This window comes from Dipodomys spectabilis, unplaced genomic scaffold, assembly GCF_019054845.1.
Source record: "Dipodomys spectabilis isolate Male_0828 unplaced genomic scaffold, ASM1905484v1 ptg000082l, whole genome shotgun sequence".
Lineage (NCBI taxonomy): Eukaryota > Metazoa > Chordata > Mammalia > Rodentia > Heteromyidae > Dipodomys > Dipodomys spectabilis.
In genome coordinates, this window is record NW_024870759.1 from 5,024,460 (window position 1) to 5,049,933 (window position 25,474).

At 43.9% G+C, this 25,474-nt stretch overlaps 2 protein-coding genes across 10 annotated transcripts in view; both read left to right on the top strand.

Annotated features, from left to right (window-relative positions):
* The first annotated feature begins 364 nt into the window (after nucleotides 1-364).
* Dusp21 (dual specificity phosphatase 21) lies at nucleotides 365-916 on the top strand. The gene has a single exon (XM_042683646.1). It carries the CDS (start codon nucleotides 365-367, stop codon nucleotides 914-916), a length of 552 nt encoding a protein of 183 aa, XP_042539580.1.
* A 21,213-nt stretch (nucleotides 917-22,129) lies between these two features.
* Kdm6a (lysine demethylase 6A) overlaps nucleotides 22,130-25,474 on the top strand; it is a 176,854-nt gene continuing 173,509 nt past the window's right edge. For 2 of the 9 annotated variants that reach the window (XM_042683583.1, XM_042683586.1), the window contains exons 1-2: nucleotides 22,135-22,765; nucleotides 22,971-23,034. In XM_042683583.1, the coding sequence (XP_042539517.1) occupies nucleotides 22,599-22,765; nucleotides 22,971-23,034 (231 nt within the window). In that variant the 5' untranslated portion in view covers nucleotides 22,135-22,598. Of the gene's footprint in view, nucleotides 22,766-22,970; nucleotides 23,035-25,474 lie in introns of all 9 variants that reach the window. The other 7 variants (XM_042683584.1, XM_042683591.1, XM_042683585.1 and 4 more) reach the window with 7 other exon arrangements.

Here is a 25,474-nt window from a genome sequence, read left to right on the forward strand (position 1 = left end):
AAGATAGGAGGGGGGGAGAGAAAGGAGAGAGGGAGAAAGTAGAGAAGAGGGGAAAGAAGAGGAGAAAAGAGGTGAGTTAGAGAGACAGGAGGGGAGAGAAGGGGAAAGGGGGAAGGGCAAATTTATCCGTTTCTAGCTGCAGTTGCCTTGGAAACTGTTAAACCAGAGAAGGGCGCTTGAGGATTGTGACGGCAGCGTGATGGCGCGTGATGGCGTCACAGAGGGGAGGGTAATTATCAGTTCTTGGTCCTGCAGCCGCTTAGACCCTTGCTTGAGGCCTCCCAGCACGGTTGCTTTCCGGAAGTTGCTAGCAAGAGCACAACCCAGAACTTCGTGCCAAGAAACTGCTGAGCCCACCGCATCGATGACAACACTTTCGAGTCCTCTTGCATCTCAGGCTGTACAAGAGGTCACCAGCCAGGACCTCTCCCAAATAACAAGTACCCTTTATATCAGTAATGGTGCCGCTGCCAATAACCAACAAGTACTGTCTAGCAATCGCATCACATCAGTGATCAATGCCACAAAGGAAGTGGTGAATACCATGTTCGACAACATTCGGTATGTACAGATACCCATAGAAGATAGCCCCACGGCCTACCTCTATACGTTTTTTGACCCAGTTGCTGATCACATCCATAACGTAGAATTGAAATTTGGCCGTACACTGCTACATTGCGCTGCAGGAGTGAGCCGCTCACCTTCACTCTGCATGGCATACCTCATGAAATATCATTCTATGTCCCTGCTGGACGCCCATACCTGGACCAAATTGTGCCGCCCGGTCATCCGGCCCAACGATGGCTTTTGGGAGCAACTTATCTATTATGAGTTCAGGCTGTTTAATAAGAACACTGTGCGCATAGTCAACTCCCGGAGGGGTTTGATTCCCAGCGTCTATGAAAAAGACTGCTAATTGACGATGTCCTCTAGCCCGCCCCAGACATCTACATCTATGAATTGAACTCGAACTTTGCTTGTAGATGGGGAAAAAAGAGGGAGGGGGCTGGGGGAGAGGCTTGGGAGCTTTTAAATGCATGCAGTAAATCCTGAGAAAAATAAAATTCAATGAATGTAACAATGTGAAATGTTTTCTTACCTGGTAAGGGGAGATCAGGCTGCTGAGACCTACTGGGTGGGGGTGAGGGCAATGATGCCCAGATTACATGGATCTGACTGTAGTACCAAGTGGAATCCTGAGCCCTGCCTCAGGCTGGCTAACCCAGGCCAATGTCAGATGATGGAATCTCCAGTTGAATAAATGACCTTCAAATCTTCTGATGAGGTTCTTGATCTCTGGGGGGAGCCAGCCTCAAGCTACCCTTTCCTCCACCTCAACCACTGTAGCCCAACTCTGGTTTCCTAATATATATTTTTTTAATGTATTGCTGGTCCTGAGGCTTGAACTCAAGGCCTGGACTCTGTCCTTGAGTTTCTTTTGCTCAAGGCTAGTGTTCTATCACTTGATTCACAGCTTTACTTCTGGCTTTTTGGTAGTTTATTGGAGATGAGTCTTTCGTACTTCCCTGCCCTGGTTGGCTTTGAACTATGATCCTCAGATCTCAGTCTCCTGAGTAGCTAGAATTACAGACATGAGGCACCGGTGCCGGTCAATATTTTAAACTATTTCTAAGTTTAAAACTGTTTCTAAGCCAGGCACTGGTGGCTCATGCCTATAATTCTAGCTTCTAGGAGGCTGAGACATGATCACAGTTCAAAGCCAGCTCAGGCAGGAAAGTCCATGAGACTTATCTCCAACTGATCACTAAAAAACAAAAGTGATGCTATAGGTCAACTGGTAGAGTGCTAGCATTGAACAAAAGAGCTCAGGAACAGCACCGAGGCCCTGAGTTCAAGCCCCATGACCAATCAAAAACAAAAACAAAAACCGGGGCTGGGAAGGCAGCTCAGTGGTAGAGTGCTTGCCTTGAATGCATGAGGTCCTTGGTTCGATTCCTCAGCACCACATAAGCAGAAAAAGCCGGAAGTGGGGCTGAGGCTCAAGTGGTAGAGCGCTGGTCTACAGCTGAAGGACTGGGGAATAGTGCCCAGGCCCAGAGTTCAGGCCCCACAACCGACCAAAAAAAAAAAAAAAAACAAAACACCTATTTCATCTATAAAGCTTAAAATCTTTTTTAAGCTTTGACAGATAGGTCTTGAGATGTTTTCACCAGCTTCTGCAAAAAGGGACATTAGTTTCTTTCACAGGACATGTGCTAAAAGCAGCCCTGACATGGGTCTTGGAGTGAAAGGCTGGAGCTATTACCTAGCCCTGTGACTTTTGACATCTCCTTCCATTGAGAGAGAGGCCTCTCAAAACCTTTGTTTCCTGTCAAAGCAATCACAGACCTTCTATCACTGAGCTATAAGGTAACTTCCTTAGCACAATACCTGAATCTACATCAGAATAAAGCACAAAAATAACTCTTTGGCTCTACTGGTTACAGGGTAGGAGGGTCAGCATAGTCATATTTACCCTCATAATGACATTTTTCCCCTCTGTGCATAGTTCTTGGTTGTTTATAACATACTCTTCCAAAAATATCAGCCAATGTGTAAAAACAAATAGTTTAAGGTGCTTTCATACTGTATCAGAAGAGGCCATAATGGAGAATTTTTTCAGAGATCGCCTTGAATTAACTATCTCGAAATGTCTTGTTTAGAATCCCTGACCACCAGAGCCAGCCCCTTGGCCTTGTTAACCACAGTATCTGTGGAAGCATTTGGTAATGGGCTAGATGAGTAAGCCCCACAAGTAGCCCCTCTCATCTTTTTTGTGGGTGTATATGGGTCCTGGTGAAATAAGGATACTGGGTCTAAGTAACATGCCTTGTCCTCATAGCCATCCTGGTGCCTTGCTGGGAGATAGAGGCTTTTCATCCAGCTCCAAAAGCCTAGAAGTAAGAGAAGTCATTCTTTGAATTGTAGATGCATCATGTTGTTTAGCTCCAGGAGAGCTAGGAGAGCTCTGCTGTGGACAATATGCAGATGTCATGTTGTTTAGCCCTAGGAAATTTATACTCCAGAGAATGCTTGCCCCTGACTGTTCCCTATCCCAATCATGCAGTTTTTGCCTTTAAAAGCTTTGTGTTAACATAATTCTGGGCTGCAGGTCTTTGAGTCCACCTGCAGTTGCCAGCTTTCCAATAAAGACTCCCAATTTGACCTCTCAAATTATGGCTTCTCTGTTTCTCAAGATTGTTTCTTGAGATCCCATATAACACTGGGGCTTAAACTCAGGACATGGTCATTTTCCATGAGCTCTTTTATTCAAGGCTATTACTCTACCCCTTGAGCTATAGCTCCACTTCTGGCTTTTTCCAGTGGTTAATTGGAGATAAGAGTGTTATAGGCTTTTCTGCCCAGGCTGGCTTTGAAATGTGATCCTAAGTTCTCAGCCTCTTGAGTAGCTAGGATTACAGGTCTGAGCTCTGCAACCCATATACCTGAGGTTCTAGTTTGGGTCTAGCTGTTTTAATCCATAGGTTTTTAAACAACAACAGAAAAAATATATGAGAGAAAACAGTTGCTCAGGTTGAATCTGACTTGAGAGTTCAGGGCCCAATGAAGTCCAGAAGCTCTTTTGTCCATAACCATCCCACCCCTCCCTACTCCTGTCCTCACAAAAGAACTACAAAGAGAGCCAGGAACTGGTGGCTCATACCTATAATCCTAGTTATTCAGGAGGCTGAGATCCCAGGACTTCCATTCAAGGTTTGAAGCCAACCCAGGAAGGGTACTAAAACAAATTCAGAATTGGAACTGTGGGAGAGCTCTAGCCTTGAGCAAAGCAAGCTTAGGGACAGGGCCTAGGCTCTGACTTCAGGGCCCAGTCCCAGACAAAAAAAAAGAAAGAAAAGAAAGAAAGAAGGAAGGAAGGAAGGAAGGAAGGAAGGAAGGAAGGAAGGAAGGAAGGAAGGAAGGAAGGAAGAAAGAGAGGAAGGGAGGGAGAGAGGGAGGGAGGGACGGATGGAGGGAGGGAGGGAAGAAAAAAAGAGAGAAAGAACGAAAGAGAGAGAGAAAGAAAGAAAGAAAGAGAGAAAAGAGAAAAAAGAACTACAAAGAGAAGGAGGAGGAGAATGAAAACCACTGCTCTAGCAGAACCTCTTCTTTTGTAGATGGAGAAAGAGACCCATAGGACATGAAGGTTGATGTGGCAGAGCACTAACAAAGTAATCTTTCTGTCAGAAATTATGATTGGAAATTTCTTTTGAAAGTCTCTCTCTCTCTCTCTCTCTCTCTACCAGTCCAGGGACTTGAACTCAGGACTGGGCACTGTCCGTGAGCTTCTTTTGCACAAGGCTAGCACTCTACCACTTGAGCCACAGCACCACTTCTGGCTTTTTCTGTTTATGTGATACTGAGGAATCGAACCCATGTTAGGCAAGCACTCTACCGCTAAGCCGCTACATTCCCAGCCCTGAAAGTATCTCTTAAAGGAAAGTTATTTGAATATAATGTGTATGTGTTTTTGGTTTGTTTGGGCTTTTTGTTGTTGTTTTGTTTTTTTGATTGGTCATGGGCTTGAACTCTAGCACTCTACCACTTGAACCAGAGCTCCACTTCTGGTTGTCTGGTGGTTAATGAGAGATAAGAGTCTCACAGACCCTGTTGCCTGGGCTGGCTTTGAACCTTGATCCTCAGATCTCAGCCTCCCCAGTAGCTAGGATTATAGGTGTGAGCCACCAGCACCCAGAAATTGTTAGTTTTAACACGATAGTGACCACCATAATCAGTTTACAGAGCAGTCCCATGACTCCAAACATTTCCCTCGTCCTCTCCCTTTGCAGTCCAGAAACCTTAACTCTACCAAATGCTGATGTTTTCCTTCCCTTTAGATTTATCTTGAACAGAATGTCACATAAATGGACTCATAGAGGATGTAGCCTCTGAAGACTGACTTCTTTCATTCAGCAGAGGTCTTTTTTTTGGGGGGGGGGGGCGTCCGGTCGTGGGGCCTGAACTCTGGGCCTGAGCACTGTCCCTCAGCTCTTCAGTTCAAGGCTAGAGCTCTACCACTTGAGCCACAGCGCCATTTCCGGCTTTTTTTCTTTTTGCTTATGTGGTGCTGAGGAATCGAACCCAGGGCCTCAGGCATGCAAGGCAAGCGCTCTACCACTGAGCCACCTTCGCAGCCCAAAGCAGAGGTCTTTTAGAGTCACTCACAAAGTACTCCACTGTATGACTGTCCCACAGTTTATTTTAGATTCACCTGTTGACAGATATTAGGTTCAAATTGCTTTCCTATGGGATGCCTTAACAACATATCAAAAACTAGATGAGTTAAAACCACAGTAATTTATCTTCTACTTCTAGCAGGCAAAGTCCTAAATCAAGGTGTTGGCAGAGCCATACTTACCTCTGAAATGTTTAAAGTTGAAGCCTTCTTTTTCCCTTTGTAGCTTCAGGGGGTGCTGGCAATGCTGGGCATACAATCCTTGATTTGTATCCTTCCTTCTGCCTCAGTGATCACATGGCCATCTTCCCTTGATGCATATTTGTGCTCAAGTTTCCTTCCTTAATGACTCCAGATTGGGGGTCTGCACTCTAGTAAGTTTTGTAAGCAAAATGTATTGCACAACTGGGCATTGGTAGCTTATACCTATAATCCTAGCTACTCAGAAGGCTGAGATCTGAGGACCATGGCTTGAAGCCAGCCCAGGCAGGAAAATCCCTGAAACTCCAATAAATCATCAAAAAAGCCAGAAATGGAGCTGTGATTCAAGTGGTAGAGCCCTAACCTGGAGCAAAAAAGCATAGAGACAGTGCCCAAGGACCAGTACCAAAAATAAAAATATAAAAAAAATACACTACTTGTAATTATCCTGTTTCTAAATAGCATCATTTTCTGAGGTTCTGGAATCAGGATTTCCCCCTATTTGGGGGAGGATACAATAGAATTTATATTAGGGTTGTTTCCAGCTTGGGGCAATTATACATGAAACACTATACAAAAGAAGACAAAAGTATTACTGGAAATTTAGCATAGCTAAGAATCTAACAAGAACCTTGGTTCTTGTTTCTAACATAAGAAGAATTCAAGTAAAGCATGTAGTCAAAAAAAAGTTTATTAGGAAAGTTTATTAGGAAAGAAATACAGAACAGAAAGGGATTCTTAGACATAGACATGTCATAGAAAGAGCAGATTACCTTCAGCCATCTTCCACTTTCTCCAAGGACACAGACATTGGTCTTCAGTTAAATAGGGGAATATGCACCTGCGGGGTGCAAGAAGGGATGCATAATTAACAGTCCCAAATCACTAGCAGGTTCAGAAATGGCTCCAGGTAGTCTGATTGTCATTGTCTCAGGATTGATCAGGTAGAGTTCTGTTACAGTGAGTAGTTAACACCTGGCAAGTGGTGTTAATAACTTGGAATCCAACCTTTCCTGGATTCCAAGATGGCTACAAAGTGACTGCAGGAAAGAATGGTTCAGGAACATAAAGACCTTCCCCAGAACTACCCCAAGGGGTACGGTCACTGTCCCAAAGGTGGGGGAGGTTTACTAAATTACATTTGATCTGTAGAACATGGTTTACTGGGATGGGTAGGTAAGTTGAATATCTATTATTTTTCACCCTTCCCATATAACTAATATAACCAAGATACCATTTATTTAAAAACCATTTATTAAAAAAAAAAATGTGCCGGGCGCCAGCGGCTCATGCCTGTAATCCTAGCTACTCAGGAGGCGGAGATCTGAGGATTGTGGTTCAAAGCCAGCCTGGGCAGGAACGACTGTGAGACTCCTGTCTCTAATAAACCACCAGAAAACCGGAAGTGGCACTGTAGCTCAAGTGGTAGAGTGCTGGCCTTGAGCTGAAGAGCCCAGGGACAGCGCCCAAGCCCAGAGTTCAAGCCCCATGACCGAGGGAAAAAAATTGTTTGGGCTGGGAATGTGGCTTAGTGGTAGATTGCTTGTCTAGCACTCATGAAGCCCTGGGTTCAATTCCTCAGTACCATATAATCAGAAAAAGCCGGAAGTAAAGCTGTGGCTCAAGTAGTAGGGTTGCTATCTTTGAGGAAAAGAAGCTCAGGGACAGTGCCCAGGCCCTGAGTTCAGGCCCCAGGACCAGCAAGGGGAAAAAAATGCTGGAAGTAGAGCTGTGATTCAAGTGGTAGAGTGTTAGTTTTGAGCAAAAAAGCTCAAGGACAGGGCCCAAAGCCCCCAAATCAAGCCCCAGGACTGGCACAACAACAAAAGCAAAACAGTAAATGAGGTATTAGTGGACCTAAAAGGAAAAATTGAACACATATTGTTTATATTTCTTTTTTTGTTTTTGTTTTTTTTTTTTTTTGGTTCCTGTCGTGGGGCCTAAACTCTGGGTCTGGGCGCTGTCCCTCAGCTCTTCAGCTCAAGGCTAGCGCTCTACCACTTGAGCCACAGCACCACTTCCGGCTTTTTTCTTTTTGCTTATGTGGTGCTGAGGAATCGAACCCAAGGCCTCAGGCATGCAAGGCAAGTGCTCTACCACTGAGCCACCTTCCCAGCCCCATATTGTTTATATTTCTACATATATAAGTGTTTGAATAAAAGTTCAGCCACCCAAAGAACTTGAAACTTGATCAGTTAAGGATTAACCATACTTCTGGCATTTGCCTTTATTCTTCCTTTCGGAGCACAAATTATCCATATGTCAGTTCTCCATTCTTCTCTCTTCCTAGCTGTCTTCTCTCTCATTTCCATCTGTCTTTCCCAATTCATTCAGTTTCTTAGCATGAGTTTTTCTTCTTGACATTAATTCAATTTTCTGCCATAAAGATTTTGTTCTCTACTATCTCTAATGTATACTTCCATTTGTCCCTGCATTTTTTGAAGTAGTTGGTGCTCTTTCTTACCCTGTCCACTTCTCTTTTCATCTCATCTTGTTGGATTTCATCTCAGTCCAATTTTCTTCTTCCTCTTGTTTTACTTATTCATTCTTTTTTTTTTTTTTTTTTGGTCAGTTGTGGGGCCTGAACTCTGGGACTGGGCACTGTCCCTCAACTCTTCAGCTGAAGACTAGCTCTCTACCACTTGAGCCACAGTGCAGTGCCACTTCCGGCTTTTTCTGCTTATGTGGTGCTGAGGAATTGAACTCAGGGCCTCATGCATGCAAGACAAGCACTCTACCACTGAGCCACCTTCCCAGCCCTTATTCATTCATTTTTGTGCTAGTCTTGAACTCAGTTCCTGGTGCTGTCCCCTGAGCTTTTTTGCTCAAGGCTGGTGCTATACCACTTGAGCCACAGCTCCACTTCCATCTTTTTGATAGTTAATTGGAGGCAAGAGTCTCATGTACCAGGTGGCTCATGCTTGTAATCCTAGCTACTCAGAAAGCCAAGATCTGAGGATTGTGGTTCAAAGCCAGCCTAGGCAGAAAAGTCCATAAGATTCTTATTCCCAATTAACAACAAAAAGCTGGAAGTGGAACTGTAGCTCAAGTGATAGAGCACTAGCCTAGAGTACAAAAATAGCTCAGAGACAGAATCTAGGCCCAGAGCTCAAGCCCCAGGACCAGTAGAAAAAATGTCTCATGCACTTCCCTGCCTACATTGGCTTTGACTTTCAATCCTCAGATCTCAGCTTCCTGAGTAGTCAGAATTATAGAAGTGAGCCACCAGATCCTGTTCTTTCTTTCTTTCTTTCTGTCTGTCTTTCTTTCTTTCTGAAACCTGAAGGTTGGGAAAAGGTTTCTAGAAAAAATTTTTCCTGGTAAAGAACACTTTCCACTTTTTCTGGGTCTTCTGGATGTGGTGCTCTCTTCCTCTGGCTCTATGTTAGCTTTTCTCATTCAAATAAGGAATTTTCTTTGGGATTAACGTCTGTACATAGTTGACTGACTACACTGGTTACCATTGGACTCACCATTTACCTAGGGAAGTAGTACCAGAATCTAGTCTGTAGCTGGAGTTCACATAGTTTGATTTCCTTCCTTGAACCTCTAACTAATATGATACATAGCAAAATATACCCAGGACAGATTTCTCTCACAGACTTTCAAGTAGTTGACCTCTCCCTAAAGTTTTGGACAGAATATCCTACGTAATTTTCAGGAAAATTATATGTAAAACAAGAATGTGAAGCTAGATACCAATGTATTACACATGTAATCCTAGCAAGTGAGGAGGCTGGGGATCTGAGGATCAAGGTTTGAAGCCAAGCCTAGGCAGGAAAATCCATAAGATTCTTTTTTTTTTTTGGGGGGGGGGGGTGCAGTCATGGGTCCTGAACTCTGGGCCTGGGCACTGTCCCTCAACTCTTCAGCTCAAGGCTAGCGCTCTACCACTTGAGCCACAGTGCCACTTCCAACTTTTTTCTTTTTTGCTTATGTGGTGCTGAGGAATCGAACCCAGGGCCTCAGGCATGCAAGGCAAGCACTCTACCACTGAGCCACCTTCCTAGCCCCAAGATTCTTGTCTCTATTAAAAACTACCAAACACTGGGCTGGGAAGGTGGCTCAATGTAGAGTGCTTGTCTTGCATCCATGAGGCCCTGGGTTCGATTCCTAAGCACCACATAAGCAGAAAAAGCTGGAAGTGGTGCTGTGGCTCAAGTGGTAGAGTGCTAGTCTTGAGCTAAAGAGCTGAGGGACAGCGCCCAGGCCCAGAGTTCAGGCCCCACAACCGTCTCTCTCTCTCTCTCTCCCTCCCTCCTTCCCCCCCCCTCACACATACACATACACACAAAAGAATGTGACTTTGGTGTAGTGGTGCATCACTATAATATCAGTTAAGAGCGTTAGGAGTTCAAGGTCAGCCCAAGAAAAGTTAGGGAAATCTTATAACCCCTGTTTTCACTGTATTTGATGTTGGTATAATTTGTGGAGGGGAAGGGAAAAAACAACTTGTTTAAATAGGGATACAGGTGGACCCATTGCAACAATGAGATGTACAAGACATTACGTGGAAAAACGAACTTTACAACTTTGGCGAGGGAGGAACGGAGGTGGGGTGAGGGGTGGGGAGATCGGAAGGGCTGGGAAGGGGAATCAAAGGAGGAGGCAACAATGCTTGATAAGAAATGTACTTATTACCTTGCTCATGTAATTGTAACCCCTCTGTACGGTATTTTCACAATTAAAAATAAAAAGGGGGGGGGGGGACTAAGGACTGGGAATGTGTTGTAGTGATAGAGTGCTTGCCTAGCAAGAATGAAGCCCTGAGTTCAATTCCTCAGTACCACATAACCAGAAAAAGCCAGAAGTGGCACTGTGGATCAAGTGGGAGAGTGCTAGCTTTCAGCAAAAGAAGCTCAGGGACAGTGCCCAGACCCTGAGTTCAAGCCTCAGGACTGGCAAAAAAAAAAAAAAGTGGGGTGACTAAGCTGGGTACCAGTGTTTCATGCCTGTAATCCTAGCTACTCAGGAGGTTGAGATCTGAGGATTGTGGTTCAAAGCTAGCCTGGGCAAAGAAAGTCCGTGAGACTCTTATCTCCAATAAACTACCAGAAAACTGGAAATGGCTCAAGTGATAGAGCACTAGCCTTGAACTGAAGAGCTGAGGGACAGGGCTCAGGCCCAGAGTTCAAGCCCCATAATAGACAAAACAAAAAACAAAAAAACAAACAAAAAGAAAAGGAGGGGGGAGGGGGAGGAGAACTAGAGGCATAGAGAATGACTGCAAAGCCCTCCATAGGGTGTAATCTTCAGTATCAAAAAGAAACAAAATTAGAAACATAAGATCCCCTTGTTCAAGTATTAAGATTTCAAGACAGTACGAGCAGAACAGTAAGTCAAGCACAGAGTCGTCTGATCATGGGGTCTTATGTGATTGACTGTACAGGTCTCACCCCCATGAAGCTACTATCATAGATAGAAGTACCATAGTTAGGCAGACTGTACTGCCTTACATGGTACTCTCCTCTCTTTTCTTTTCAATTCCTTCCTTATTCTCTGCAGCACTTGGATTTTTATTTTATTTTATCTTATTATTTTTTTGCTGCCCATCCTGTGGTTTGAACTCAAGGCCTGGGTGCTGACCCTGAGCTTTTTTGTTCAAGGCTAGCACTGAATCAATTGAGCCATGGCTCTACTTCTGGAATTTTTTTGGTAGTTAATTAGAGATAAAAGTCTCAGTCTTTGCTGCCCAACCTGGCTTTGAACTGTGATCCTCAGATCTCAGCTTCCTGTATAGCTAGGATTACAAGCATGAGCCTCAGCAGCACTTTTTTTGTTGTTGTTGTTGTTTGTTTGTTTTTGAGTCTATCTGCCTAAACAGACAATATAGAGCTCGAAGAGCACATAAGGATGGGGACCAGAATCTTGGTGAATAGCTTCCAAGGGTGGAGAAATGGATATATAGTTTTGATTAGATACCAATCTTTTTTAGTTAGGAGACAGAGTACCATCAGAAGAAGGGCCTTAGAAAGGCCTCCCTACCTATATCAATCAGTGTCTCGGGAAATGCAATAAAAGGGAAAGTGTGACTAGGATTTCTGCAATCCAGCCCTGCAGAACCATCTGCTTCCTAATTAACATCAGTTTTCACCCAGATCTAAGCCTCAGGTTACAGATCAGTTTAGTCTTTGATTCTGTGAAAGCTTGTTTTGTTTTCTCTCTTTTTCTATATTTGAGGAGTGTGTGTGTGTGTGTGTGTGTGTGTGTGTGTGTGTGTGTATGAGAAGTTAAGCTAGGATTCATTTGGCAGCAAAGAGCAATATATTATTTGAACTGAAAGCCTCTTGGGGGGAGGGGAGCTTTTTGTCTATAGAGCCAGAGATTAGCGGGGCTCTGGTGGCTGACACCTGTAATCCTAGCTATGCAGGAGGCTGAGATCTGAGGATCATGGTTCAAAGCCAGCCCCAACAGGAAAGGCCTGAGACTCTTGTCTCCAATAAACCATTCAGAAAACCGAAGTGGCACTGTGGCTCAAGTTGGTAGAGCACTTAGCCTTGAACTGAAGAACTGAGGAGAGTTCAAGCCCCATGACCAACAGCAACAACAAAAACAGAGATTAAATATTTTTGATTTTGCAGGCCAAGAGGCAAAATCTAGGATACTAAGTAAGTACATATATAGCAACAGAAAAACAAGCAAACAAACATATTTAAACCATTTTTGATGGGGGCAGGGGAGGAACGGGCTAGCTATATAGCCTAGGCTGGCCTTGAACTCACTATGTAGCATAGGCTGGCCTCAAACTCATGTTCATCCTCTCTCAATCTTCTGAGCCCTATTATTACAGGTTGTACCACTAAGCCCAGCTTTCCACAGATATTTCACAGATAAAATTGGAAATCTATCAGTAATCACAGCATAAATTTTTTTATTGTAGGTCTGCTACAGAGAAAAATGGGATTCATTGTTTTGGAACATATTTTGCTTGCTTGAGGTTCAAAATTACTGTTCTTTATTATCAGATTAGATTGCAAATGTTCATTTGATAATGTTGATCTGTAATGAAATTTTATGTATTTCAATTTTTGAAAATGTCTTTCACACAGAAAGACACTGCCAAACATTCAATCAGTCCATGTGCATACGATTTTAATTGAGCACATCCATTGTATGGAAGGCATTTGTAGAATTCTAGTAAATTTTTCTCTCGATATTTGCCTTTTACATTGCAGATTAATCATTTTCAGTTATGGATAGATGGACACTCCTCAATTGTACAGTTAAATTGAGGGACCATGTCAAAATTTTTACTTTTTGTATTGGTACTAAGGCTTGAATTCAGGACCTGAACATTGTCCCTTAGCTCTTTTGCTTAAGGCGAGTAATCTACCACTTAAGCCACAGCTCCACTTCCAGTTTTTTGGTGGTTGATTGGAGATAAGAGTTTCATGGGTTTTCCTGCCTGGGCTGGCTTTGAAACTGGATCCTCAGATGTTAGCTTCCTGAGTGTGAGCCACTGGTGCCAAGCATCTTCCAACTCTTTAAGCAACTATTCTAGTTAAAGGTATAAGGATTGGGAATGTACTGGTAGAATGCTTGCCTAACATGCATGAAACCCTGGGTTTGATTCCTCAGTACCACATAAACAGAAAAGGCAGGAAGTGATGCTTGTGGCTCAAATGGTAGAGAGCTAGCTTTGAACAAAAAGAGCTCAGGAACAATGTCCAGGCTCTGAGTTCAAGCCCCAGGACTGGCCAAAAAAAAAAAAAGTCTGATAGTCCTAAGCTTACTTTTTCTGGACACATTTCTTTTTTTTTTTTTTTTTTGGGGTCCGGTCATGGGGCCTGAACTCTGGGCCTGGGTGCTGTCCCTCAGCTCTTCAGCTCAAGGCTAGCGCTCTACCACTTGAGCCACAGCACCACTTCCGGCTTTTTTCTTTTTGCTTATGTGGTGCTGAGGAATCGAACCCAGGGCCTCAGGCATGCAAGGCAAGCGCTCTACCACTGAGCCACCTTCCCAGCCCTGGACACATTTCTTTGACTGTTGCACTCAAGAACAATTTAATCATAAATTTCAGACTAGAAGGTCAAATTGTAGAGATCCTGCCTCCTGCCTAACAAGCACCAAATCATGAGTTCAAACTCTAGTACTGAAAAAAAGATTGTGCAGTTTTGTTTGGATAGGAAACGAGCAAATCAGACAATCATTTTGCAGCCCTATTTTAATGTAAAAATTCTGCTGTGGTCTTAAATATTCTGTCTTAAATTTTTTAATTGTTCTCACTGTTGCTTTCCTGTCACTTGGGAATATTGTGACAAGTGCTTAGTATGATAATATTGACGTATATTGCATTGTTTTAGGAAAAGCACAGTGTTGCTGCATAACTTAGTGCTTTTGCCATCAGATTTGATAAGAAAATAATCTACATTCTATTGAACCTTAAAATATGTCATTTTAAGTCCATTTTTCATGTTTCTTCTTGTTTTCACATGATAGGTATGCAGTAGTAATAAAAATGTCATAGTTTCTATGTGTAGTACTCAAACCATTGCCAATTTATGCTAGTATCTCTGTGATTTGTAGGGCACTGAGCAGCAGTGCAAAGCAACGAGAGAGTCAAATAGGTTCTCTATCTTAATAGCTTAATTCTGTGTTGGTATACCAAGCAGCTATAGACATGTAAATGAATAAGCACTTTTGTGTTTTAGTAGAAATTTTTAATGACTCTCAAAATGTGAATTTCATAGCTGGTTGTGGTAGCTCATGTCTGTAATCCTGGCATTTGGGAGGTTGAGGCAGGACAAGCCCCACCAAATTGGCCTTGAACTCTGGGCCTGGGCGCTGTCCCTCAGCTCTTCAGCTCAAGGAGAGCAATCTACCACTTGAGCTACAGCGCCACTTCCGGTTTTCTGGTGGTTTATTGGAGATAAGAGTCTCACAGTCTCTCCTGCCCAGGCTGGCTTTGAACCGCGATCCTCAGATCTCAGCCTCCTGAGTAGCTAGGATTACAGGCGTGAGCCACCAGCGCCCAGCCTTTGGGTTTGTTTTTTAGAATAAAACCCAAAACTATGGAATTCCATATAGTTTTTTGTTGTTGTTTGTTGTTGTTTGTTGTTGTTGTTTTGCCAATCCTGGGACTTGAACTCAGGGCCTGGGCACTGTCCCTGAGCTTCTTGCTCAAGGCTAGCACTCTACCACTTGAGCCACAGCACCACTTCCAGCTTTTTCCATTTATGTGATACTGAGAAATTAAACCCAGGGCTTCGTGCATGCTAGGCAAGCACTCTACCACTAAGCCACATTCTCAGCCCTCCATATAATTTTCTATTTTTCTTTTCTTTTCCTTTGTCTTCTCCTCTCCTCTCCTTCCTTTTCTTTTCTCTTTTCTCTACCTCTGCCATCGAATCAAGACAGCAGATTCTACCTGAGAACACTAGCACTCCAGGACAAATGCTGGTGACATAGTGTTATTTTCATGTATGACAAAATGGCTTAGGAAGCCTAGATTTAGTTAAGAGGTTATAGTTTTCTGACTCCTGGTCTAGCATAAGGATCAGACTGGTAGCCAATAATCACTGCACTCGATACTGAAAAGAAGTGCTAAACACATGTGAAAGCAACTTTGTGTGTGTGTGTGTGTGTGTGTGTGTGTGTGTGTGTGTGTGTGTGTGTGTGTGTGTGTGTGTGTATGTGTGTGGTGGTAGTGGTGGTAGTGATGTTGGGATTGAATCCAAGGCTTTGCAGAGGCTAAAGCCCTATCCCAGAGCCACATCCTCAGCCTAGAAAAATCACTGTTTAATGTAACAGCACTAGCACCAACAGCAACACTATGGTTATTACGATTATTTTAAAAAAGTTTTCTTTTTGCCAGTTATGGGGCTTGAACTCAGGGCCTAGGCACTGTTCCTGAACTTCTTTTGGTCAAGGCTAGTGCTCTACCACTTGAGCCACAGTGCCATTTCCAGCCTTTTCTCTTTATGAGTACTGAGGAATGGAACCCAGGGCTTTGTGCATGCTAGGCAAGCACTTTACCACTGAGCCACATTCCCAGCCTGTGATTATTAATTTTTTTGGCTAAGGTGTCTTTTTTTTTTTTTTCTCTGTGCTAGTACTGGGGCTTGAATTCAGGGCCTTGCACATTTGCTAGCGCTCAACCACTTGAGACACAGACTTCTGGCTTTTTGGGGTTAATAGGAGATCGGAGTCTTATGGACGTTTCTGAGTAGTTTGGATTACAGGTGTAAGCCACCATCACCTGGCTTTGCTTTACTTTCTTGCTGGTAGCCACTTACTACTTGAGCCATGCCTGTAATCTAGTGGTTTGTTTTTAAACTTGGTAATTGGAGATGGAGTCTTCTTCTTCTTCTTCTTCTTCTTCTTCTTCTTCTCCTTCTTCTTCTTCTTCTCCTTCTCCTTCTCCTTCTCCTTCTCCTTCTCCTTCTCCTTCTCCTTCTCCTTCTCCTTCTCCTTCTCCTTCTCCTTCCTCTTCTCCTTCCTCTTCTCCTTCTCCTTCTCCTCCTTCTCCTTCTCCTTCTCCTTCCTCTTCTCCTTCTCCTTCTCCTTCTCCTCCTTCTCCTTCTCCTTCTTCTCCTTCTCCTTCTCCTCCTCCTCCTTCTCCTTCCTCTTCTCCTTCCTCTTCTCCTTCTCCTTCTCCTTCTTCTTCTTCTCCTTCTTCTCCTTCTCCTTCCTCTTCTCCTCCTTCTCCTTCTTCGTCTTCTTCTTCTCCATCTCTTCTTCGTCTTCTTCTTCATCTTCTTCTTCTTGGTCTCAGCCTCCTGAGTAGCTAGGATTATAGGTGTAAGCCACCCACCGTTATCCAGCTAAAATCTTTTAAAACTTTCCTGTAACCTTTGGTATGATGCTTTAGCAAGCCATTGATGACTCTTTGTGGCATTGCCTCATCTTCTAACTTCAACCTCTAACTCTTCCTCTCCTCTTGGTCATAGCCATGGTCAACTTCTTGGAAGATGACCCTCCTGCCCATCTCCTACCAGTCAACAATTCATTCCCTTATGAACCTTCCCTAGTCTGACAAAGATGCATCTCCTGAGATCCCACAGAAATTTGGGTAAAGCTTCTAACCTTCACAATTCTCTATTACAGTATAGGACTTAACTTTTACAACTCTCTAAGTAAGATGAGCTGTAAGACAAGAACCATGTCGAATTAGAAAGTTTTAGTTCTCATTATTTCTCTGGGTACCATTTTAGTCCTGCCTATCTCTCTCCTCTCCTAGGATTTGATGATACAAGTGTTAGATCTTCTGTTGCAGTCTGAGGCTATGTTTATTCCTTTTTCTCCCCTTCAGTTTATTTTCTTTCTGCTGTTCAGCTTGAGTATTTTCTACTGTTTTGTCTTTAAGGTGACTGATTCCATTCCCCCTCTCCCATTCCCTCCCGTCTTCCATTAAAGCCTTTCCTTTGTTATTTATATATGCATTTGTTTATTTATGTATTATCGGCCACGGGGCTTGGACTCAGGGCCCAGGCGCTGTCCCTGAACTCTTTTTGCTCAAGACTAGCGTTTAACATTTTGAGCCACACTCCACTTCCAGGTTTTGAGTGGTTAATGGGGGGGGGGGGGGAGGAGGAGGGGGGGGGGAATAAAAGTCCCTGGGGAGTTTTTTGCCCCAGCTGGCTTTGAACTACAATCCTTAGATCTCAGCTTCCAGAGTAGCTAGGATTACAGGAGTGAGTCACCAGAGGGGGCGGGGGGGGCGGCGGCTACCTGTTACTATATATTAAAATTTTTCTTTTGAATCCATGGATGCAGTCTTTTGACACTTCCTCGCCAGCCCCGCTCCCCCCCCCCCCAACTCGGACCCAGGTATTTGCTTAGCAACAGATCGAGTCTTTGCTGGGCATGGTATGGTGCCCCTACAATCCTAGCATTTCGAAAGCAGAGGCAGAGAAGATTGTCATTTAGAGGCCAGCTAAGGTTAGCTCCAGTCTCAAAAACAACAGCAAAGCCGTCAAAGTTGGTGTTGGGTAGGCAGCCTTAATGTGTGTTCCTTTGTTCTGCTAAAACACTGAGCACCTCCCTGCACCTGGCCTATCCCAATGCAAATTCTGTCCACTGCAGGAAGGGAAATTAGGTCTTTTCACTAGTGCACTGGAGAATAAGTTGGCTGCTGGAGGGACTCACTGCCGGTGTAGGTTGATGCCCACTACTGAAGCTCATCTGACTCTGTGTCTCTATGTGAGTACAGTAAAGCATTGTTTTATTCAGTGCTTGATTATGCTGTATGTTCCTCGGATACTCAGATTCCAAAGAAGCTGTGAGCAGAAGTGCCTGAACTTCAACTCCTAATAATAAGCAAGATGTCACGTTTTTGCAAATAAGTCTTTGTATCTTCTCTTTCTTTTTGGAGACTTCTTTTGCTGCTGAGAATTTCTAGGTTTTCATTTATTTCAAGTGAGTTTGCTATTGCTCCTTGACGTATTTTTAGTGCTGGCTGCTTGAACAGCCTAGTCAGATAATTCAAACATCTGATTTGTCTTAAGGTTTGCATCTATTATCTTTTCTCATTAAAGGTTATCCTGATTTTTGGTATGATGAGTGATTTGTAGATTAAAACCTGGACTTTTTTGGTTATGAGACTCAGGATTTTATTTAATTCTTGCTTTTGTAGGCTTCTTTTAACATTGCTGGGGGGTGGGGTGGCATGTTCCTGCTGCGTGTTGACTAAAGTCCAGGTTCCTCACTCAATATTGACTGCATTTGTGGGGTGTTTGTCTCCATAGTATTTTGTGGGGATGAGAATTCTGTCTCTCTACTAGGTCTCCAATAATATTCTCTTAGCTGAAAGGTGTGAGTGCTTCATTATTGATACAGACATGGATTCTGCTAACTTATGGGGTGGTGGGGTGGCTACTGGCTGTGGTAAAAGTCCTAACTTATTGCTAAGCTATCTCTGACACCAACTCAGCAGGGGAGGGGAAATTTAAGCTCCTCCGTGCAAGTTGGGGGCTGGGGTGGGATTTGTGAGGAAACTGAAGAAGTCTAGAAACTATTTTGACAGCTTTTCTATTAACCGCAAGTCTGTTTATAATTAGCTCTCTATCTGTACTTAACTCTAACCCTATGTTTATTGCTATCATCCATTATGTTCAGACATCAGTAAGAAAATTTTTATGATGCTAGTAAGTATGGGTACAATTTTTAAAACTTATTTTTGATCCTGAAATAAAAACTAAGACAGTTCTATTTATAAGTCTAGATAAAGCATGGCTTTGTAATGTGACTTTTAGAAATTATTCATATAGGTTACATGGTGCTAACATTAGAAATGAATTATGCATTCTCAAATGCTTCATGTGTTTAGTTGTTTAGACTAAATTTCTTTTAGTGTTTTTTCTGATATTGATATTTCTACAATTATTACCATAATATTGCTATAAATTATGAATGAATTTGTCCATAACTTGACTCAGCATATTTTAATATAACGAAAAAATACTGATTTATCTATACATATTATCAACTTGGTAATTGCAAGTTAAACTTTACCAAACTCGTGTTATAATTATGAAACTAAAATCAGTACTGAGTGAAGTAAGGTTTAATTTGAGAATAAATGAGGTTATAACAATGTTGGAGTCAGGACACTGGTGGCTCACACCTGTAATCCTACTCAGGAAGCTGAGATCTGAAGATCCAGGTTTGAAGCCAGCCTGGGCAGGAAAATCCATGAGACTCTTATCTCCAATAAACTACTAAGAAAGAGCCCAAAGTGGCTCTGTGGTGCATGTGGTAGAGCGGTAGACTTGAGCTAAAAATGCTTAGGGAGAGTGTCCACACACACACACACACACACACACACACACACACACACACACAAATAAAACAAAAAAGCAAGGTTGGGGGTGTATGCCCCAGGTATAAAGTGGACTAAGACTTCTCTGCTTTGGGTTATAGGGAGATTGGATTCGAATCAGAATTTAACTGATAACAGTGGTGACCAGTACATTCTTGTGAAAACATGGTTTCAGAAATCCCAATCTTCCTATTTTATTCGTGTGTGTGTGTGTGTGTGTGTGTGTGTGTGTGTGTAAGGATTGACACCATGGCCTTAAGCATATGAACCACATGTCTACCATTGAACTACACTTCCAGTCTAACGAAGGTTTGAATTCATATGCATCTGGCATGATACCTACCTTATGGAATCCAATACTGAAAATCATATTAAGTGGCGATAGTATCTCCTTTTAACAAATGAAGGAAGGAATAGAGCTCAAATTATAACTATTTGTTGAAGGTTATCCTGCTATCAAGTGGTAGAGTTAGGATTTAAACTAGATCTGTATCTTATACAGCTATAAACTAGATCTGTATCTTATACAGATGTTCATTTAGTGACCTACTCTGCCTTCCACATGGGTTTTCAGATTCATTGTTTATAGAAACTTTTATAAGATCGTTTGTTGAATTTTTCCCAGTTTTCTTTCCAGGGGAGAGGTTTCATATCTATATTTGCAAACGCTTCACAAATAAGTGTATGCAAGATCCAACAAATTACATAGTAATATAAAGACTTACATTACTATGAAAATGATCCCAAGCTTGATTAAGGCTAGGTCTTTGTATTTGGTAATTTCCCCCTTCTCTTCCCCCCTCCCCACCTCTTTGGTAGTACATGCCTCCTAAATCCTTGTATTTCAGACAAAGTACTGGTTTAGCTGAGCATGGCGGTGAACACATGAAATCACAGCACTGGAGGACTGAAATTTTTGAGACCAGCCTGAGGCTACATAGGGAGACCCTATCTTAAAAAACAAAAGGCTTTGGTTTAGAAGATAGTTTTCCCAAGGTCACACAGACTGTGCAGAGTAAAGATCATAAACCCTCTGGAGTCAGCTCTGCCTGATACCAAACCCTTCGGACATAGCATTCTAGACGCAATTCTGCCGCAATTACCTAGCAATGGTGGGAAAGGCAGCCAGGAGTGGATAGTGTGTAGCCTTATAATTCTCGGAAAAGGCCAGAGTCAAAAAATCGCTAACTTCAGGAAGACGGACATATACTGGCAGATTTGTATTTCTGCTTGTACAGATCTGTGTGTGTGTGTGTGTGGTCGGGGCAGAGCTAAAGCGAGCTAGCTTGAGAAGAGAGGGAAAGAGCCGAGAGAGGGAGAGAGCGAGGAAGAAACGAGGGAGGAAATGAGAGGGAGGGATGGAGAGAGATTGAGAGAGAGAGAGAGAGAGCGCGAGAGAGCGAGAGCCAGAGCGCGCGCGCACCTCAGGCTATCTTCGGCTTTTAAAGGTCACTAAACGTAGCAAAGTTAACAATACGTATGTTAACTTAACTGTAGAAAATATTCCGCTCTCAGTTGTCATTCTTTCAAGCAAAATGGAATACCATAAAAAACCAAGAGGTGTTTTAGAGAGTAATTAAACATGAAATATAGTCTATATAAAACCGGAGTTTGTTCGTCGTTACTAGTCTCAGGGGAACATTTTAAAACTGCAAAATCAGTTGGGATTTCCATTCCATACCTTCTCACTGAATGCTGCTAGCATTTACTGAAGCACTGAATTGTCTTCCTTAATGTTTTGAAATCCAAGTTTAAATACAACATTGTCGATTGGCTACAGGTGGAAAGTTACTATCGAAGTGTATAAAACTTCATTTGAATCATATGAACTAATACTTTCCTGTCCTTGAAGACGGTAACAGATTTGCAATGTGAGATATATTTTCCTAAATTTGCTTTTGAAAATAGTCTACAGAACACCTGGTTTCTTTTTTCTCCCAATTATACTATGGATTGAGCACTGGGCTAATGAAAAAAAAATTTTTTTTTCACCTTATAGAGAGGGAACAAGAAAGTGCTATTGCAAAGGGTATCTGCCGGTAGTGGCGGCAGAAAAAGCTTTTCGGGGCTGTAAGCGGCCCCAAATCTTCCATACAGGATCCGCGGAGATCGCAACAGAACACAACATTCTGGATATCCTTATATTTTCACTGCTGTTTTTCTTATATTACAGTGAGTTACAGAGGACGCAGGGTAAACCCAGAAAGCACGAAAATTTGGCCCAAAAGTGCCACCAACAGATCTCTGGCGGTGGGTTGCTACGGTTAGCGCTCCAGATCCCGTAGTAGACTCTTGTGTCCCTCTGGCCTGGGGGGGAAATATGGATGAGGGTCAGGAGACTTCCCCGCCCTCCCACCCCGTGCACTCTGGTGCTGGTGAGGGGATCCGGTTGCGAGCGCGGCCCAGTGTAGGGCGGCCCATAGTTCATGGAACATGGGGTCGACAACTGTTTCCCAAGTGCACTCTTCGTCGAGGCCGTTTTTTCCAGCAGGGCTAAGTCTGAGCCTTCTTAGATGGGCAGAGGTCCGGGACCCTGCGCCACATCCCGGCGACGCCACTTGTACCTGGTCCTGTGGGGACCGAGACCTCCAAAAGGTGCGCGCGGTACGACAGAAGCCGCAGGCTGGGCCTACTCAGGAGCTCCCCGGCAAGCAAAGGCTGTCTTAGTGGGGTACCAGGGCAGCTCCAGCCCGCTGCGGGCGGTGCCGGACCTCGCCCTTCCCCGCAGCTCCCTCCCCCTCCCCCTCCCTAGCCCGCCGCGGCTCCCGAGGTGACACGGGCCGGACCCTCCATTCTCTGACTGTGTATTTAACTAGCACAACCTAACATGCTGCTTCTTCTCTGTGACAACCGTCCCACGACAGACGTGTTCATTAGCCAATCACCGGTAAGTATTGGAGCGCGTTCCTTTCTCTATTGGGTGACTGACTCGGTGGGCGGGGCTCTGGAAACTAGCAAGTTCAGTAGAACCAAGGCTGACGCGAGTCAACAAAGGTCACGTGAAGAGAGTAGGTCACACCGATTGGCTGCGCCGGCCGGGCGGGGAGGGGGGGGTCACGGCGGCGGCGTGGGGTTCGCTGTGTGACACAATTACAACAACTTTGTGCTGGTACCGGGGAAGTTTGTGTCTCCACCGAATCCCCGCAGTGCTCCCGAACCCCGCGCGCTCCTGCCATCCCCGCCTTCCCTGCCCGTGGCTGTCCCCTTCCTGCCCCCGCGATGTGACCCTACAGCTGAGCTGCAGCCGCTGCCCGACTCGGTGGCTCCGCAGCCTCTGCTGCTGCCGCCTTCGCTGCGACCGCGTTGGGATTTTTCGTTGCCGCCTTTCGCGGCGCAGGAGGAGGCGGCGATAAAGTTGGTCTGCCGGTCCCGTGCGGAGATTGGGGGCGTCGTTGCGGGTCCCGGCCCTAGGAGAGGAGGGGGGGGGTGTCGGCGTTGGAGTTGTGAATTCGCTGCGTTTCCATGAAATCCTGCGGAGTGTCGCTCGCTACCGCCGCCGCCGCTGCCGCTGCCGCCGCTTTCGGTGATGAGGAAAAGAAAATGGCGGCGGGAAAAGCGAGCGGCGAGAGCGAGGAGACGTCCCCCAGCCTGACAGCCGAAGAGAGGGAGGCGCTCGGTGGACTGGACAGGTACGAGCTACCGTCATCTGCCGGGTCGGCTCCGGACAGGCTGGCGCCTCTCTCCGGGGAGGCCAGAGCGCGGCTCGCCTCTTGTGGGGCGGGCACCTAGGCTTGGCGCTCCCGCGCCGCCAACGCGGGGCCTCGGGTTCGGGCAGGGACGGGGATCGGTGTCGTTCCCGAAGCATTAACGAGCTATGTGTATCTTTTCCTATAGCCGCCTTTTCGGGTTCGTGAGATTTCATGAAGATGGCGTTAGGACGAAGGCCCTACTGGGCAAGGTAAGACAGCTGCGGGCCGGAGCGCGGACACGGTCTCCCCAAGCCGGCGCCGCGCTCGCCCCGGGGGCCCTGTGGCCCTGTGGCCCGGCCAGCGCTCATTGTGGTCGCGGACGACGGTCGAGGGGCTTCCGGAAAAGTATTTCCTGCTCGTGCTCTCTCCCCTCCCCACTCTCGGGTACCTCGCTTGCTCGCTTGCGAAATCGCTCTCCCCTCTAGCAGCTAGAAGATCGGAGAAAGCAGCCCACTGGGGCCGAGCTCAACTCGGTCGACAGAATAGTCTCCGATTTTACTGTTTTGGGGGCTAAGGCCGATGATCTCCGAGGTGGTTTGAAAAGGGTCAAGGAATCCTAAATGTGTGCAGATTCCTTCAAATTTGTACCTCTCGGTTTATGTTCTTTTCCTCTAAGGCAGGCTGTTCATGATGTCTACTGTTCACCCAACGTTTGGGGGTTTCTTGGGTCTCTGCTCCCGGAAGGGGGAAGTTGCCTGTAGTTTAGGTCGGTGCAGAGTTTGCCTTGGGCTGTTGACCTGTATCTCATTTGGTATGGGTTTTACCTGAAGTTAGGTGACTTGTTTACTTTTTGGAGCTTTTCTGCCAGAGAAATACCACACTTACATGGGAAGGTGTTTTCTTCCGGGAGCTTCCTCGCCCGTGTGCCACACATGGAAACTCAGGGAGAATTCGGGGTGTAGTCTCTGTTTATTTATGTGGAAAGTTGTTGGCACTGTCATTTAGTTAAGTAATGGCTGCTCCTATCGGCCCAAGATGGCGGGACAGGGTGGGAGGAGAAAGTGAAGGGGGGTCTGTAGGAGGGAGGAGAGGTAAACATGGAAATAAATAGTAGCGACGAATAGGCCTCCCTTTTGGATTGTATATATAGGTAGGTGGTTAATCAAGAGTATTTCAGGTTATTTGCATATGGAATTCACAAACCTCTCCGGCTTGGAAACTGCATGCATATGCCTAGTAAATGCTTATCAACCTGTAGCACATTTAGTTACCCATCCATAAGCTATTGAACAAAGGCTGGAGTCTCCTTCTGTCTGCATCAGTTTGTATCTTCTCACCAAAATCGGATCGAATGGTATTAGAAGGCTTTCTTGTTCATTAGTATGTGAAACTTGGAGTGTGTGCCATAAGCGTTGCATTTACTAGACATTTTCTTTTCTGCTTAAAATATAGCTTTGCATTTGACACTTAGCTTCATTGTTACAATTGAGAAGTTTGAAATGATTAAAGCTTAGTATTTTTTTCTTGAGTTTTTTTGTTCTTGTTATTATTAAATTTTGTCTGTAGTTTTAACAGTCATTTCTTTAAAAAATCTGTAATTGCACTTTTGTTTTTATTTAAAAGTAACTATAAGGAATTTTGAATGCTAACAGTAGCAAAAAAGCTTTATGGAAATTATCCTTTTCAGTAAGCTTTGTCCAATAGAGAAAATTAGAATTAAATTTGGACGATGTAGGTATTAATTGGTTTCATTAAAATTATTGCTGGAAAAATGAACAGAATTAGCTCAGTAATGATTTAAGCATCAGAAATTGTTTCCTGTGTTGAGTCTTCCTCCCCCCAATATATTTGAGGCATTTTATTAAAAAATAAAACTGGACCACTGTGAAAATGGTCATTTCAGAAAATGAAACAAATGATTTAAATTTAAGGAGCATTTTATTTTGGAGCAAATATTGCTGGTCTCACCATCAGGTTGGTAAAGTTCCTTGCAAAGATAATTCATTTGGAAAAGTTAGTTTAAATCTGTTCCTTTTGGTCATGGTGATGAACAAATAAATAGATTCTGTTCTTTTGTGTGAATAATGTGTAACTTGCTAGTTGATGGTTTCGTAAGTCTTAGAATGTGTGTTCAGATGGATTCGCTGGCACTTACATTAGTTATACTGAATTCTAAAAGTCATTGTGAATGTTGTTTAATTAAAAAAACAGCATTTTCAATTTTTTTATGAAGTTGTGCATTATCTTTTTGACATTTGAATACAGTAATGGCCTAATAATAGGAAACGTGTGAAGCTTCGTTATGGGGTAATTTGATCAACTTAATAGTTTGTTGAGCCAAAAAATTTTTCATCACTTCCAACTCAGTGCTTGTGAAGTCCTACTTGCATAGAACAAGGCTCATCAATTTTGAGGTTAAAATAAAGCATTCCGAACTATGTGCTTGAACCTTTATGCAGTCCATGTGAACCTAAACATACCAGTGAAATATGTAATGTAAAGCTTGACGTTATATAACCCCATAACCCTATGTCCTCTATTTGAATTGGTTTCTGAATAGAATTAATGAACTAGTGTCTTTCTGAAGGAAGTATTGAATTATTTAGCTTTGTCCCTCTTTTCAATTTCCCTGAAAAGCATTTTTTTTTCTGTGTGGTGTATGTGTGTGTGTGTGTTTAATGTCGAGCTGTGTTAGCTTCAGAATTCTTT